The sequence below is a fragment of the Alligator sinensis genome, unplaced genomic scaffold (genome assembly GCF_000455745.1).
Source record: "Alligator sinensis unplaced genomic scaffold, ASM45574v1 scaffold188_1, whole genome shotgun sequence".
Lineage (NCBI taxonomy): Eukaryota > Metazoa > Chordata > Crocodylia > Alligatoridae > Alligator > Alligator sinensis.
This window is the reverse complement of record NW_005841903.1, coordinates 1690815-1702851: the sequence shown is the minus strand read 5'-3', so window position 1 is coordinate 1702851 and position 12037 is coordinate 1690815. Positions and strand designations below refer to the sequence as shown.

General features: G+C 40.9%; 1 protein-coding gene across 1 annotated transcript in view; it reads left to right on the top strand.

The window, feature by feature from the left end:
* ZMIZ1 (zinc finger MIZ-type containing 1) overlaps positions 1-12037 on the top strand; it is a 510468-nt gene that overhangs the window by 331527 nt on the left and 166904 nt on the right. The window contains exon 8 of the mRNA XM_025197702.1: positions 3057-3208. Within this exon, the coding sequence (XP_025053487.1) occupies positions 3057-3208 (152 nt within the window). The remainder of the gene's footprint in view (positions 1-3056; positions 3209-12037) is intronic.

Below are 12037 nucleotides of genomic sequence, written 5' to 3'. Positions count from 1 at the left end.
TTATTCTGTTCTTTAGATTCCTCTTACTTATGTATTTGCCTGTGTACCCATTTTTTAGTTTGTGCCCATGTAGGTTTATGTGATTTACCCAGGTCTGCAGAGAAATAAGAATTGTCAGAGGTGAACTAGAGACCTAGAATTGCTGGACTCTGCTGCTATTTTCAGAATATGCTAAATTGTAAAATGATATTTCCTGTAATTGTTAGAAAATTAAATATATAAAACTCACTGCAAATAATGAGAGCATAACAGATTGTACCCTGGGTGGTTTTAAGATTTAATCTGTCCCTGACTTTCTGCTCTTCCTAATAAAAACATAATAATCATAGACGGTTTTTCGTATATCAGGGTTCCATGCTTGTCTATATTTCCTGAATTATCATAGAGAACTTGTTTCATAATTAGCATGATGCTGGTTCAGAGTGTTTACCTGGCCTCTGGCCAGCAGCACCTCAGTGTCCATAACTTCATGCTTTAAAAGGAACTGACTGTACAAGTATACCATGCATTTTGTAGTAGTTTTTATTGATGAGTAGATGTATCTGCTTTCATTCCTATCCAGTTTCAAAAAACCAATCTTGCAGATAATCTGACAAAGCCAAAGGCGGGGGTGAGGGGGGGAGCACTTCCAGTGCTTATCAAAGTGAAGAGAGCAGTGGGCTAAAGTGAGCTCTAGTATAATGTAAAAGTACATGAGGTCTAAATGTGTTTAAATTATGTTTGCACACTTGCAGGACATCACTCTCAGGAGCCTTTAGCAAGATTAAGAAAGAGCTTTTTGTTTTCTTTCTTCAGTTCTCTCTCTTGATATGACCCTGATGTGATATGGATGGGTGAACAGACTTGTACCTGGGTTCTGGTAATATTCAAAGCAGAACTCAGTACAGATATTTGGATCCCCAAATATCAGTGCCCTCTGACAGAATAGCGTTGTGCTTCCCCCATGAAGGGGCTTAGTCTTCCCACTGCTCCCATATCATGAAATATCTGGTTGTTAGGCTAATATATGTAAAGATTTTTGCAAGCACTTAATTTTATGCAGGCAGGTCATCCAGTGTATATTTTTTTTGTAAGATAGGACCCAAGACCCTTAACTTAGACAATATATTAAGAACTGTACTATTACATACCGGGTCTTGAAGGTTATTAACTGAGGTGGCAATATTTCATGATTTATCAGAAATAATAAGGCATTTTCTCTTAAATGTTTTACTCTTCCTATTGAAAAAGCACTTTATAAATTTTAATTGTACAGTTAAGGAGGTTATAATTGGGCTGGTGCAGTGATATCACCTGTGCTTATTACCCCGTATAAAATATTATTTTCTATGAAGATCTCTGATTGTCAGTTTGGGGACTGGAAAGAAGGGATTTGGAAATCTTAGTTTCCAAATTAACTGAAACAACAGCAACTATAATCTTTTCATAAACCACCATGTTTTCTATAGCAGTTCTCTCTTAAAGAAATCTGATTCTCTGTTGTTAATTAGAAAAAGTAGATAATGGAAAGCAGTTTTGAATAATAAGATTCATGTGATAGTGCTGACTAGGTAACACACAATGGTACATTTCATTACCATTTATAGGTTATTGTGTATCTTAGTTTCTAACTCTGTTCTATACCATTGCTTTTTTTTGAGAGCCAGTGCTGGACACAGATAATTGCACACTAATGTGTACTGTCTTTAATTTAGCAAGGGGCTTTCAGACTGAGAAAAGACTGGAAAGAGAATTTTTATTTCTCATAAACTATTTACAGCAGACTCTCTCAGCACCTAGGAAAGTGGACTCCATTTCTGCCTGGGGTCTTTGGGCATTGTATCAATACAAAATAATAACAATCATATAAAAATACCTCGTTTGTATAGGCAGTACTCAAATTCTTCATATCAAAATCTGAATCCGAAGTCTTTCTACATCATCAGATGTCACTCCAGGGCACTATGAAAACCCTGCTGTCCCTGTCTGTCATGCTACTTTACAGAATGGTTCCCTTGCTGATTCTCTATTTTAACTTCTTTGTGAGCACAAAATATGGGCCTATCAATTAATCTCCCAACATGGAGGGCCAGTAGGCTGCTTCTCCTCACATCCCTAGCTTTTACACTGTCCAACCTGAATAGCTTTACTAGGAGTTAAATTCCTACTGGCATGGCTCTCTATCCCTAGAAAAGGTCAAAAGGTCTCCTGTGAATATTTGAGATATGTTTGGATAATATCTGATGTTTATGTAACCTATTTTTATAGAGTCCTTCTATCTTACAAATATCTCAAAGTACTTTCCAGAAATGCAACCATCCTTGGCAAGGAAAATAGCAGTTTAGCAGGTCATAGTATGTTGCATACAAGTGACATGGCAGAATATTTTATTTAGGGACACCAGGAAAATACTATTAAGGATAGTGCCATGGTATAGTTAGTGTCTGTGCAGTGGAGGAAGACTCAAATGTAATAAAACCTGTCATGCTTATTTTACATAGAAGTTCCTTTAATAGTTTTTAAAAAAGAAGCTTTGCTTCCCTATCTTTCAAGGTGGGGGACACAGGCCTTTTCTGAAAAACCATTAAGTAAGCAAACCAGCATAACAGACTAAAAGTGCAGATTTCTGTGTGTGGTTTTAAACCCCTTCAAGAACAAACCCTATTCCCTATGAGTGTGCCAGTAGTAGGCACAGTTGTTTAGCAGTTGTGCTGATAAGCCAGTTAATGTACATTTGCAAACATGAATGATTGATGCCTCTTGAGACTGGGAGGGCACCATTTGTCGACGGTGGCAAGCAGGGACCGCCTGCAGACGCCAGCAGCAGTGTCAGCAGTGGAGGGGTGATGAGCAGCAAGCAGGGACCTCTTGCAGACGCCAGTGGGGGTGTCAGCAGCGGCAAGCAGAGACTGCCTGCAGACACTGGTGGTGGTGTTGGTGGCACAAGCAGGGACCGCCTGCAGACACCGGTGGCGGTGTCAGTGGTGATGAGCAGGGACCGCCCGCAGATGCCAGCAGCAATGTTGGCAATGATGGGGGGCAAGTGGTGAGATGCTGGCGTTGTTGTCGACGGTGAGGGGGACGGGGAGGAGAAGGCGAGCAGCGACCGCCTGCAGAAGCTGGCGGCAGCTTCAGTGGCCAGCACAGCAAGGATTTGACTTGGATCTTGGCTACAGGCTACTGGCAGTGTGTGCAGCCAACAGGGATAAATTCACTCCCAAATCAGCTGGTAGGAAAATCCTTTTTCTGTTTGATTGGTTCTTTGAGTGTCAAAAGTTAAACAAATAGAATTATTAACCATCTTGCTCCCCTTGATGAGGAAAGGCTTTGTCTTGGTTCTTCATATTCTACCATTCCACTGGACGTGCTGGCCTGAACTGGGATACCGAACTTTGGGAGCTTCTTCATTTTTCCCATTCTGTGCTGCAAGGTCTCTAATGTTCTGTAACCTCAGGATGATAAAAAATCAAAAAGGGAACTCACATACCACACTTCCTCCATTTGTGTCAACAGTTATGTCCCTCTCGTTGCTTTTCAGCATCATATGCCAATTTGTTTATCCCTTTCCAGTTCATTTGAGAATCATAGCTATATCTATTGATGACTTTCTGATGTTTTGGGTATCATTGTCATTAGGTTTAGAATTTTATACCAGGAATAGCTAGAAATACCACCAGTATTACAACAAGGAGCCACTATTCCAGCAGTCTGGAAAAACAGTCTCATTTTGCTACCATTGTACTACAGCATGGCACCATAGTAATAATTGACTGTTAAAATGGTGCTATTGTTTTCTCTGTTTGAGGAAAAAGCCATTGTTTTGCATCCATGTGCCTTGCATAATGACAATTATTTATGATGCTTTATTTTTATTTGCCTTTTCAGTCAACAAATGTCAATATAATGCACATTAGCTAGGAAGGTGAGTAGATGAGATAATTGTTCTTTTCTAGATAAGACATGGATTGCCTTCCTGGTTAGTACTGGCTGCCATGCCACTGACTTTTGTAACAGGGGAAAATGTTACCTCCTATCAGGACAAGAATTCTTACAGTTATCTGGTTGAGCACTAGAGTTATTTTTGCCACACCTTACTCTTTGATTTCAAATCACTGTTAGACTTGTGGGTAACTTACTTGTCTTTTTAGACAAGGAGGCTCCTTACTCAGGGGGCCTCACATCTTATGTCATACCATTGACTTTACAGATTTCCTTTTTTCTTGGTACAGGATTATTACTTCTGCTAGATGTCTAATAAATTGACAATCATTTTCTTTCCTCCAAGTATCTCCATTAAATCATTATTGGTTCTCAAAATATTCTATCCACTTTGTGAGGCAGATCCCTCTTTTGTGAATTCATGCTGATTATCTCCAGTGCTAGCTAATTCTCCTTGGTTGATTAGTCTTCTCAATGGCTTCTGTAATTTTGATGTCCATGTATTCATGCATTAAGATGAGACCATACAACTCTGTTTTCAAATACTTTAAGAACATACCTTTTGAAGGTTCCTATATCATCTTCGTCTGAAGTAGATCTTTTCAGGGTGCTTCTGGAGGGAAGGTTGTCAGATGTTTTCATTTCTTAATCTGGTATAGTATTGATGGCTTCCAGTTATTTATCCCTTCCAGGCAAATGTAATGTCTGTGCCTATATCTGCCTTCTCTCATGCATTTTCCTGGCAAACCCATAAAGGTCCTACTGTCTCTGTCATTAACTGTTCCTACTTTTATGTATTCTTTAATTCAAGTGCTAAATGCTTCGTTTCACATGTGCTACTGCCATACCTTACCTTGTGCACACCTGTGTTTCTCCAGTATTTTTTACTTATTTTTGTCCATCAACAGTGACTTTTGAAAATTGCTTCTGCTGTTTAACTTGCTCAAATAAATGCATAACTAGGGACATATATTAATATATTTGTGAAAAGTCACATAAGTAGACACACAGACTTTGTTATTATATTCACATAGCAGATGCTACCACAGTCAGTGGTGAGACTGGAAGATCAGAAGGCTGAGTTATACAGGGAGATTCGGTCTTAATCAGGCAGATTCTTCTGACCAGAGGGCTTTATAGTAACTTCCAAATATTACCATTGCTTTATGGTCTGTTTATCCAGAATGATTCTGCTCCCTCATGCAGTTTTCTCTAAGAAATGATGGCAGTTATTTTTGACACTTACAAGCTTTCTCTCCTTCAAGATTTTCTCTTTTTGTTTCCTTCAAAATACTCTACATTCTCATTATTTATAGCTCCTTCCATGATTGACTTACTATGTCAGTTTTCTTGCACATGTAGTTCTGAATAACATTTTCTTTCTCACACCTGTTGCATTTGGATAGGGTGCTTTCAAAACTTTTCTGCTCCTGAAGAATGATTATCTATAATCCTGACTAGGGTTTTTGTTAACAAAAAAATCTGTAATAGCATTGGAGGGGTGCTCCTCCTCCTTCAGACTTATTATTTATATACTTATGCAACAGTTTGAACTAATTTTGATAAGTATCACTTTAATACTGATACAGGGACACACTTCTAGAGATGTTGTTAATTTGCATGGTAGTGAGCACCATTTTGAGATGCAAGGTAAACAATGTCCTGTTCTGGAAAAGCAATTGATAGCTGCTGCAAACTTATTTCCATAACATAATTTGTAGATCACTTGGCCTGAAGTGAATACATCTCTTCTTGGTTTTGTGTAAAAGCCCCAAAATATGGTGGGATGCAGTGTTTTTAGGTGACAAGTTTTATCAAATATATTGCCTAGTTGTTGCTTCTGTGTTTGAGTACCAAGTCATTAATAAGCTCAATTGTTTCCCTAAAAAAACCCCTTGTTCTTATTAATAATATTTTCTTACCTACAAACTACATGCTAGTTAAAGTGTCTTCTATGAATTTTTCCAAATGGAATTATATTTAGAAAAGTGACTGTTAAATTAGTTACTGAATTAATTACCCAACAGACTTGCTCCTTATGTATCCTCAAGCTATACTGGCTATTTTAGTAAACATTAGAGCTGTGCAAAGCTTCGGTCCCTGATTAATTTGGCAGAGATTCAGCCCAATTCAGTGGCCAAACCTCTGAATCTGAATTGAATCAGAGGACCCTTTAATCTCTCCGAATCAAATTGGAATCCTCCGAATTCATTTGGAGAGGTTCAGAAAGATTCGAAGATTCAGACATACACACAGCTTTAAATGTTTTTTCTACATACCTCTAGGTAGCAGGTGGCTCGTGAATGCTGCGATGCTGGGGCTCATGGAGCATCCCACAGAAGTGGGGGGAGCTGCCCAGTGCACTTGGCAGCAGACCTGGAAGTGAACCAGAAGCACTTCTGGTTCACTTCAGGGTCCACTGGGGAGTGTGCTGGGCCCCCCGCACCCGCCCACCCGACTTGGTGACTTGTGCCTTCTGTGTCTGGGGGGGCACCCGGGGTCCCCCATGGTCAATTGCTGAGCTGGGGAGGGGGAGGCCTGCACACTCCCCCGCGGACTTGGAAGAGTGGACCGGAAGTACTTCCAGTCAACTTCTGGGCTCACCGCCAAACATGTGGAGGGCCCACCCTCCCCTCCCCCCGCATTCCTGTGGGATGCTTCATCTGCTGCAGCATTGCAGCATTCACAAACCGCATTGATACCTTAACGTACATAGAAAAAGCTTTTAAAGCTGTGTCTGTGTCCAAATCGCTGATTCGGAGTCTTCAGATTCAGATTCAGCCAAATTGAATCAGGGACAGTGATCCAAATCAATGAATTGAATAGCTGTCCCTGATTCAGGCTGAATCTGAATCAAATAAGGCCTGCGTCGCACACCCCTAGTAAACATTTCTTGTCAGTATTGTTGGTTCTAAAGTGCTCGTATACCCATGAAAGATCAAGATGTACTACTCCTGTATCAGTAGCCAAATTGTTTGGTAAATTCTAATTGTAGAATCTTTGTTGCCAGTGATGAGGTAAGAGACAAAAGAATATTGCTTAATTTTCAGTTCCTTGGACTTAGTTTGAAGGATTGATAGCAAAAACCTTTTTTTTTTTTTTTTTTTTTTTTTAGTTTTAACAAATTTAGTTTGGACATAACTGAGCCACTAAATAAGATACATTAGAAGAGCCATTCTATGGAGGCAGGCATTTTCTGACTATAACTAAACAGACAAATATTTTATTTATAAACCAGTATCACAACAGCCAAGACCTGCGTTTTTATTGTCATGCAGATTTTGAACTTTTATCCTCTTACATTTCTGTTTTACGTTCCTGTTTATTTTGTGAGTTTTTCACCATTTGTTGCAATTGCTTTGTGAAAGTTAAAGATGCTCATGCTGGCACATTCTGTCAGTTAGGAAAGTATTTCTGTTCATTTACATTTACCACCTTTCTACATGGTGAGACTCCAGATTTCAGTGAAAAGTATAAGTTTTTTAGAGTGAACTTGTTGCATGGAAATTCTTCACAACCCATCTTGATTGATCCAGTTGTTCTAACAAAAATGGCCATATTTGTAGCTCAGCACTATGATTAAGAAAAGGTAAATCACTGTTAAACATTTACTCTTCAATAAAGTTTTAAAGGAGAATCTCAAAGCACCTCCAACAATCTACTGTAGTAGATTTAACAGATGTGCAAATTAGGTTATTTTAAGAGTCTAGCTATCCTGCTACGTATCAATAGCTCCCTTCAACATTGATAGAGAGAGGCAAAATAAGTAAATGCTCTAAACCCAAAATCTTTAAAACATTTGTGAAATCATAGGAGAACAAAGCTTTGGACAAGTCAGCGGTATGCATAGTGCAGTCAGCTGAAAAGTTGGAAAGACCCACTAGAAAAACTGCAAAAATATTGTGCTCCACAAGACCTGCCAAATCCTTGTTATTATCTTCGATCCTTCCATAAAAGGCAAAAATCTATGTGACTTCAGTGGGACCAGGATCTTACTCATGGTATACAAATGAGGCTTTGTGCATACTTCAGTCCCAGAATTCATGAGATACACACATTCTCTCCCTCTCTTTCTCACTCTTGCTCGCTCTTATGGAAGTGAAAATAATTTATGCTAGCATTAAGATCACATAAGATCAGGGTTTGAACTGACGCAACATGATTGGGAAACTTTGATGAGGTGTTATGTGGAAACTGATGCTGTGGCTGTCCATGCTATAGCAGTTCTATAGATAAAAAGAAAATTCATTCTCCAGGGCTGTCATTTTTACAAATGCTAAATTTACTTCAGAGAAGTCCTGTCTTCCTACCCCAGTCCCAAAGAGAGCCTTCTATTAAGTTGTCAGTAAGACGATATACATTTAGAAATAAGAGGATGTTAGCTAGAAGCATCTAGATCATTTCCTTGGAACAAGAAATGTTCTACAGATAGGCAAACTGCTTTCAGAGGGGAAAAAAATGATATTTTGCTCACTTCCCAAGCTTTCTTGAGGTACGAACTGGTCCAGATTGGTGGTGTACAGCTTTCCCTTCCCTCTCCAAGCTCTATGTGTACTATTTCTTTCCTGTCAGTACTGTTCCTTTCCTATAACTTTGTAGTTTGGGTCTTGTCAGATTCAGTTCCCCCTGGCTAGGAGCAAAAATTACACACAAACAGGTATAAATGATGAGAAACCAGTTCAAATCTGTAACACAGCAAAAGTCCAGTAAAAATAAACTACTTTCAAAATGGCTGAAACTGGTTTAAGATAAACCTGGATGGATGTAGTATCAGACTTAACTGATATAATAGGTTAAGTCAGTTTATTGAAACTCTGTCCCAGATCGCTTCCAGATTCAAGTTAATTCACAATTCCCCAGTATCCCAGGATGCTTTACACCTCTCCTACAACCCCTCCCCCACACTTGCAGGGTGGGCAGGCTAGCCTTGGCCCAAGCTGTCTGTTCCAGCTGAGCATGGAGGCATGCTCTAGTGCCCTCTGGCTTGGGCCGCTGCAGGGATGTGGCTGCATTTCTGGAATCAACAGTGAATATCTGTTCATGTTCTTATCGATTCAATCTACACCACGTAGACTAACCTGCAAAGATTGAATCAATGCAGACAGTCAAAAAGCCTGAGGCTGAACTTAGCCCTTTTATACATGTGAGAGGTACTTGAGTGTCCAAGTGTTTTAATGTACTCTTCCTTCAGTCCCTGATGAACCATTAATGCAGATCATAAGTGGGTCCTCCTTCTCCTTGCTCCTTTTTTGTGACTTAGTCTTAGGGCTTGTTACAAAAGTTGATGTATCATTGCATTTTGAGGGACTTAAACTCTCTGGCATAGAATCATATTTAGATGTCTAAATGCCATTCAGGGTATGGACATTGATAACAATTGTATTGTGATCCAAGCTGTTATGACGCAGCTTTTATGTCTGCATTAGGGTTGTGTGAAGCTTCGGTCCCCGATTTGATTTGGAGGAGATTTGGCCCGATACAGTGGCTGAATCTCGAAATCCAAATTGAATCAGAGGACCCTTTAATCTCTTCAAATCGAATTGGAACCCTCTGAATTGATTTGGAGAGATTTGGAAAGATTAGGAGATTTGGACATAGACACAGCTTTAAATTTTTTTTGGCATACCTCAAGGTACCAGGCAGCTTGTGAATGCTGTAATTCTGGGGCATGTGGAATGTCCCACAGAAGTGCGGGGGGCTCCCCAGCACCCTTGGCATGAGACCCAGAAGTAGACCAGGAGCACTTCCGGTCCACATCTGGGTCCAGTGGGGAGTGCACAGGGCCCCCCCTGTGGGATGCTCCATCTGCCCCAGCATCACAGCATTCATAATCTGTGCCGGTATCTTGAGGTACATAGAAAAAACTTCTAGAGCTGTGTCCATGTCCAAATTGCTGATTCTCTGAATCAGCATCAAATCTTCAGATTTGGATTTGGCCGAATCAAATCAGGGACAGTGATCTGAATCAACGAATTGAATCATTGTCCCTGATTCGGGCTGAATCCGAATTGAATAGGGTTCTCTTTGCACACCACTAGTCTGCATGCTGCTCACCACTAGTCTGCATGCTGCTCTGGGGCTACATTATAGGAAAACTATTACAACTTCAACTCTGTTTAATCAGGGTTAAATTTAAAGCAATTTAGCATACTTGGATCCCTACAGGAACATGCAGACATAGCTGTTATATCACAGTAGCTGCTGTGCACTCAGGAGCAGTAGTTTACTCCCTGTTTTAAAGCAATTAAGAGTTATGCCTATCCAAAGCTGTAGACAATAGGCAGAATAGGATTTGGACTACTGTGTTTGAATACCCCAATTTACCAGGGTACTGTGCTATAGTAGTAACTGTCAGCTGGAGTTAACAGGACTAGACATTCTCAAGTGCAGAGACCAACATGTACAGATCTTCAGACCTTTTAGAGGTGTGTCTGAAATCAGAAGGAAAATGAAACAACAGTTTAGAGGAGCAGAGAGTAGCATTCATTGGATGTCATCAAAGGAAGGAATTCCTGTTTGAGCATCTGCACTAGAACAAAGGTGTCATCTTATTGTGTTAGCGAGTAGGTAAAATTATAGTGGGGGCAAACATTGATATTCTCCATGTTGTAGATGTAGAGTGATGCTGTAGCTATGATGATCCAGGAAATACAAGAGGCAAGAATTTTTTGCTCATATCTTTTACTGGTCCAACTGTATAGTTGGGGGATGTTAGACAAACTTTTGGGCATGAAGTGCCCTTCTGTGCTATTACATTGACTGAATAAACTCCGGTGTAGTTTGCACCAGAGTTTGTTTCTCCTGGACTCTGCTTTACATGTGCGTCCAGGACCACAGCACATTGATCTGGGTCGGAGCAGCCCTGGCTGGAAAGGGGTCCCAAGGGTCATCCTGTCAGCCTGGAGCTTCTCTGACCTGGCTCAGCGTGCTGTGGCTTAGCTAGCCAGCAGGCAACCCCCTCACTAAAGCACTCTCGAGCCCCAGCCAGCCCCATCTACATGTGCATTGCTGTGCAGTAAATAACACTGCTGCAGATAGTACTTGTGTTTAGAAGTACTAACCTATGGTGACATTTATTAGTTCACTGTGACCTAATAGGTACTGAGACTTTACTGCGGAGCTAATTAGGCAACTGCAGTAAACATCTCATGTAGACACACCCAGCATATCCAAAAGCTTTTTGAAACCCTCATCTCCTAGTTAAATGCAGCTGTGTGGATTATATCACTACACCACCAGATCTAGAAGACCTTTCTGGAAATACACCAAGAAGCTCTATGATAATAACAAGAGCACCAAAGAACAATGGAAGGTAGCCTGGGCAAATACCAACTTCAGTGACCCTGAATTTGTAGCAACCCTACAATTCCCCATCCAGGATTTGACCTACCAAGAAAAATTCAGTCCTCCCTGAATCACGTTTGGACACTTCATAGAAAAGTAAACACCTACTCTGGAGAGCAAAGAGCATCTGTGTTGTGATTGTCATGCGATTTTTCAGACAGCAAAATATATGGTGAATGATTGCCCAATTAGGTCATTTAATGGTGATCTGAAATCAATCCATGCAGCTACCCCTGAAGCAGTCAAATGTTTATCAATTTAGATATTAATCTATGAATGTCGTAATCCTAAAATGTCACAAAAGAGGAAGAATCCTTGTCTCTCATGAGGATAAGGCATGTTATAGTCTTCACATATATTAGCTTGGGGAGCTGATACAGTGGGGGTAGGTTAAGATGACCCTCCACACAGGCTAACACAGGGGCGGGCAAAATCCAGCCTGTGGGCCAAATCCAGCCTGCGAGGCCATTCTATCCGGCCCACAGGGCCCCTAAAAAAATTTTGAAAGTTAAAATTTATCTGTCCTTGGTTCCTGTCAGAGATGACAGGAAGCAAGGGCAGTAGGACCCAGGGGAAGCCCTAGAGGGCTCCTTCAACATCAGGGCCTGCCCGGCCCCGCCCCCCCAGCCGGAATCCCCAACAGGGGCTTCTGGTCAGGGACCATGTGGCTGCCCCGGCACGGGAACCTCCGTTAAGGGTGGGGAGGGCAGGGGATGAGGTGGTGCGGAGCATAAGGAAAAGCAGGCCCTCCCTTGCCCCGTGGCCGGCGCTCCCT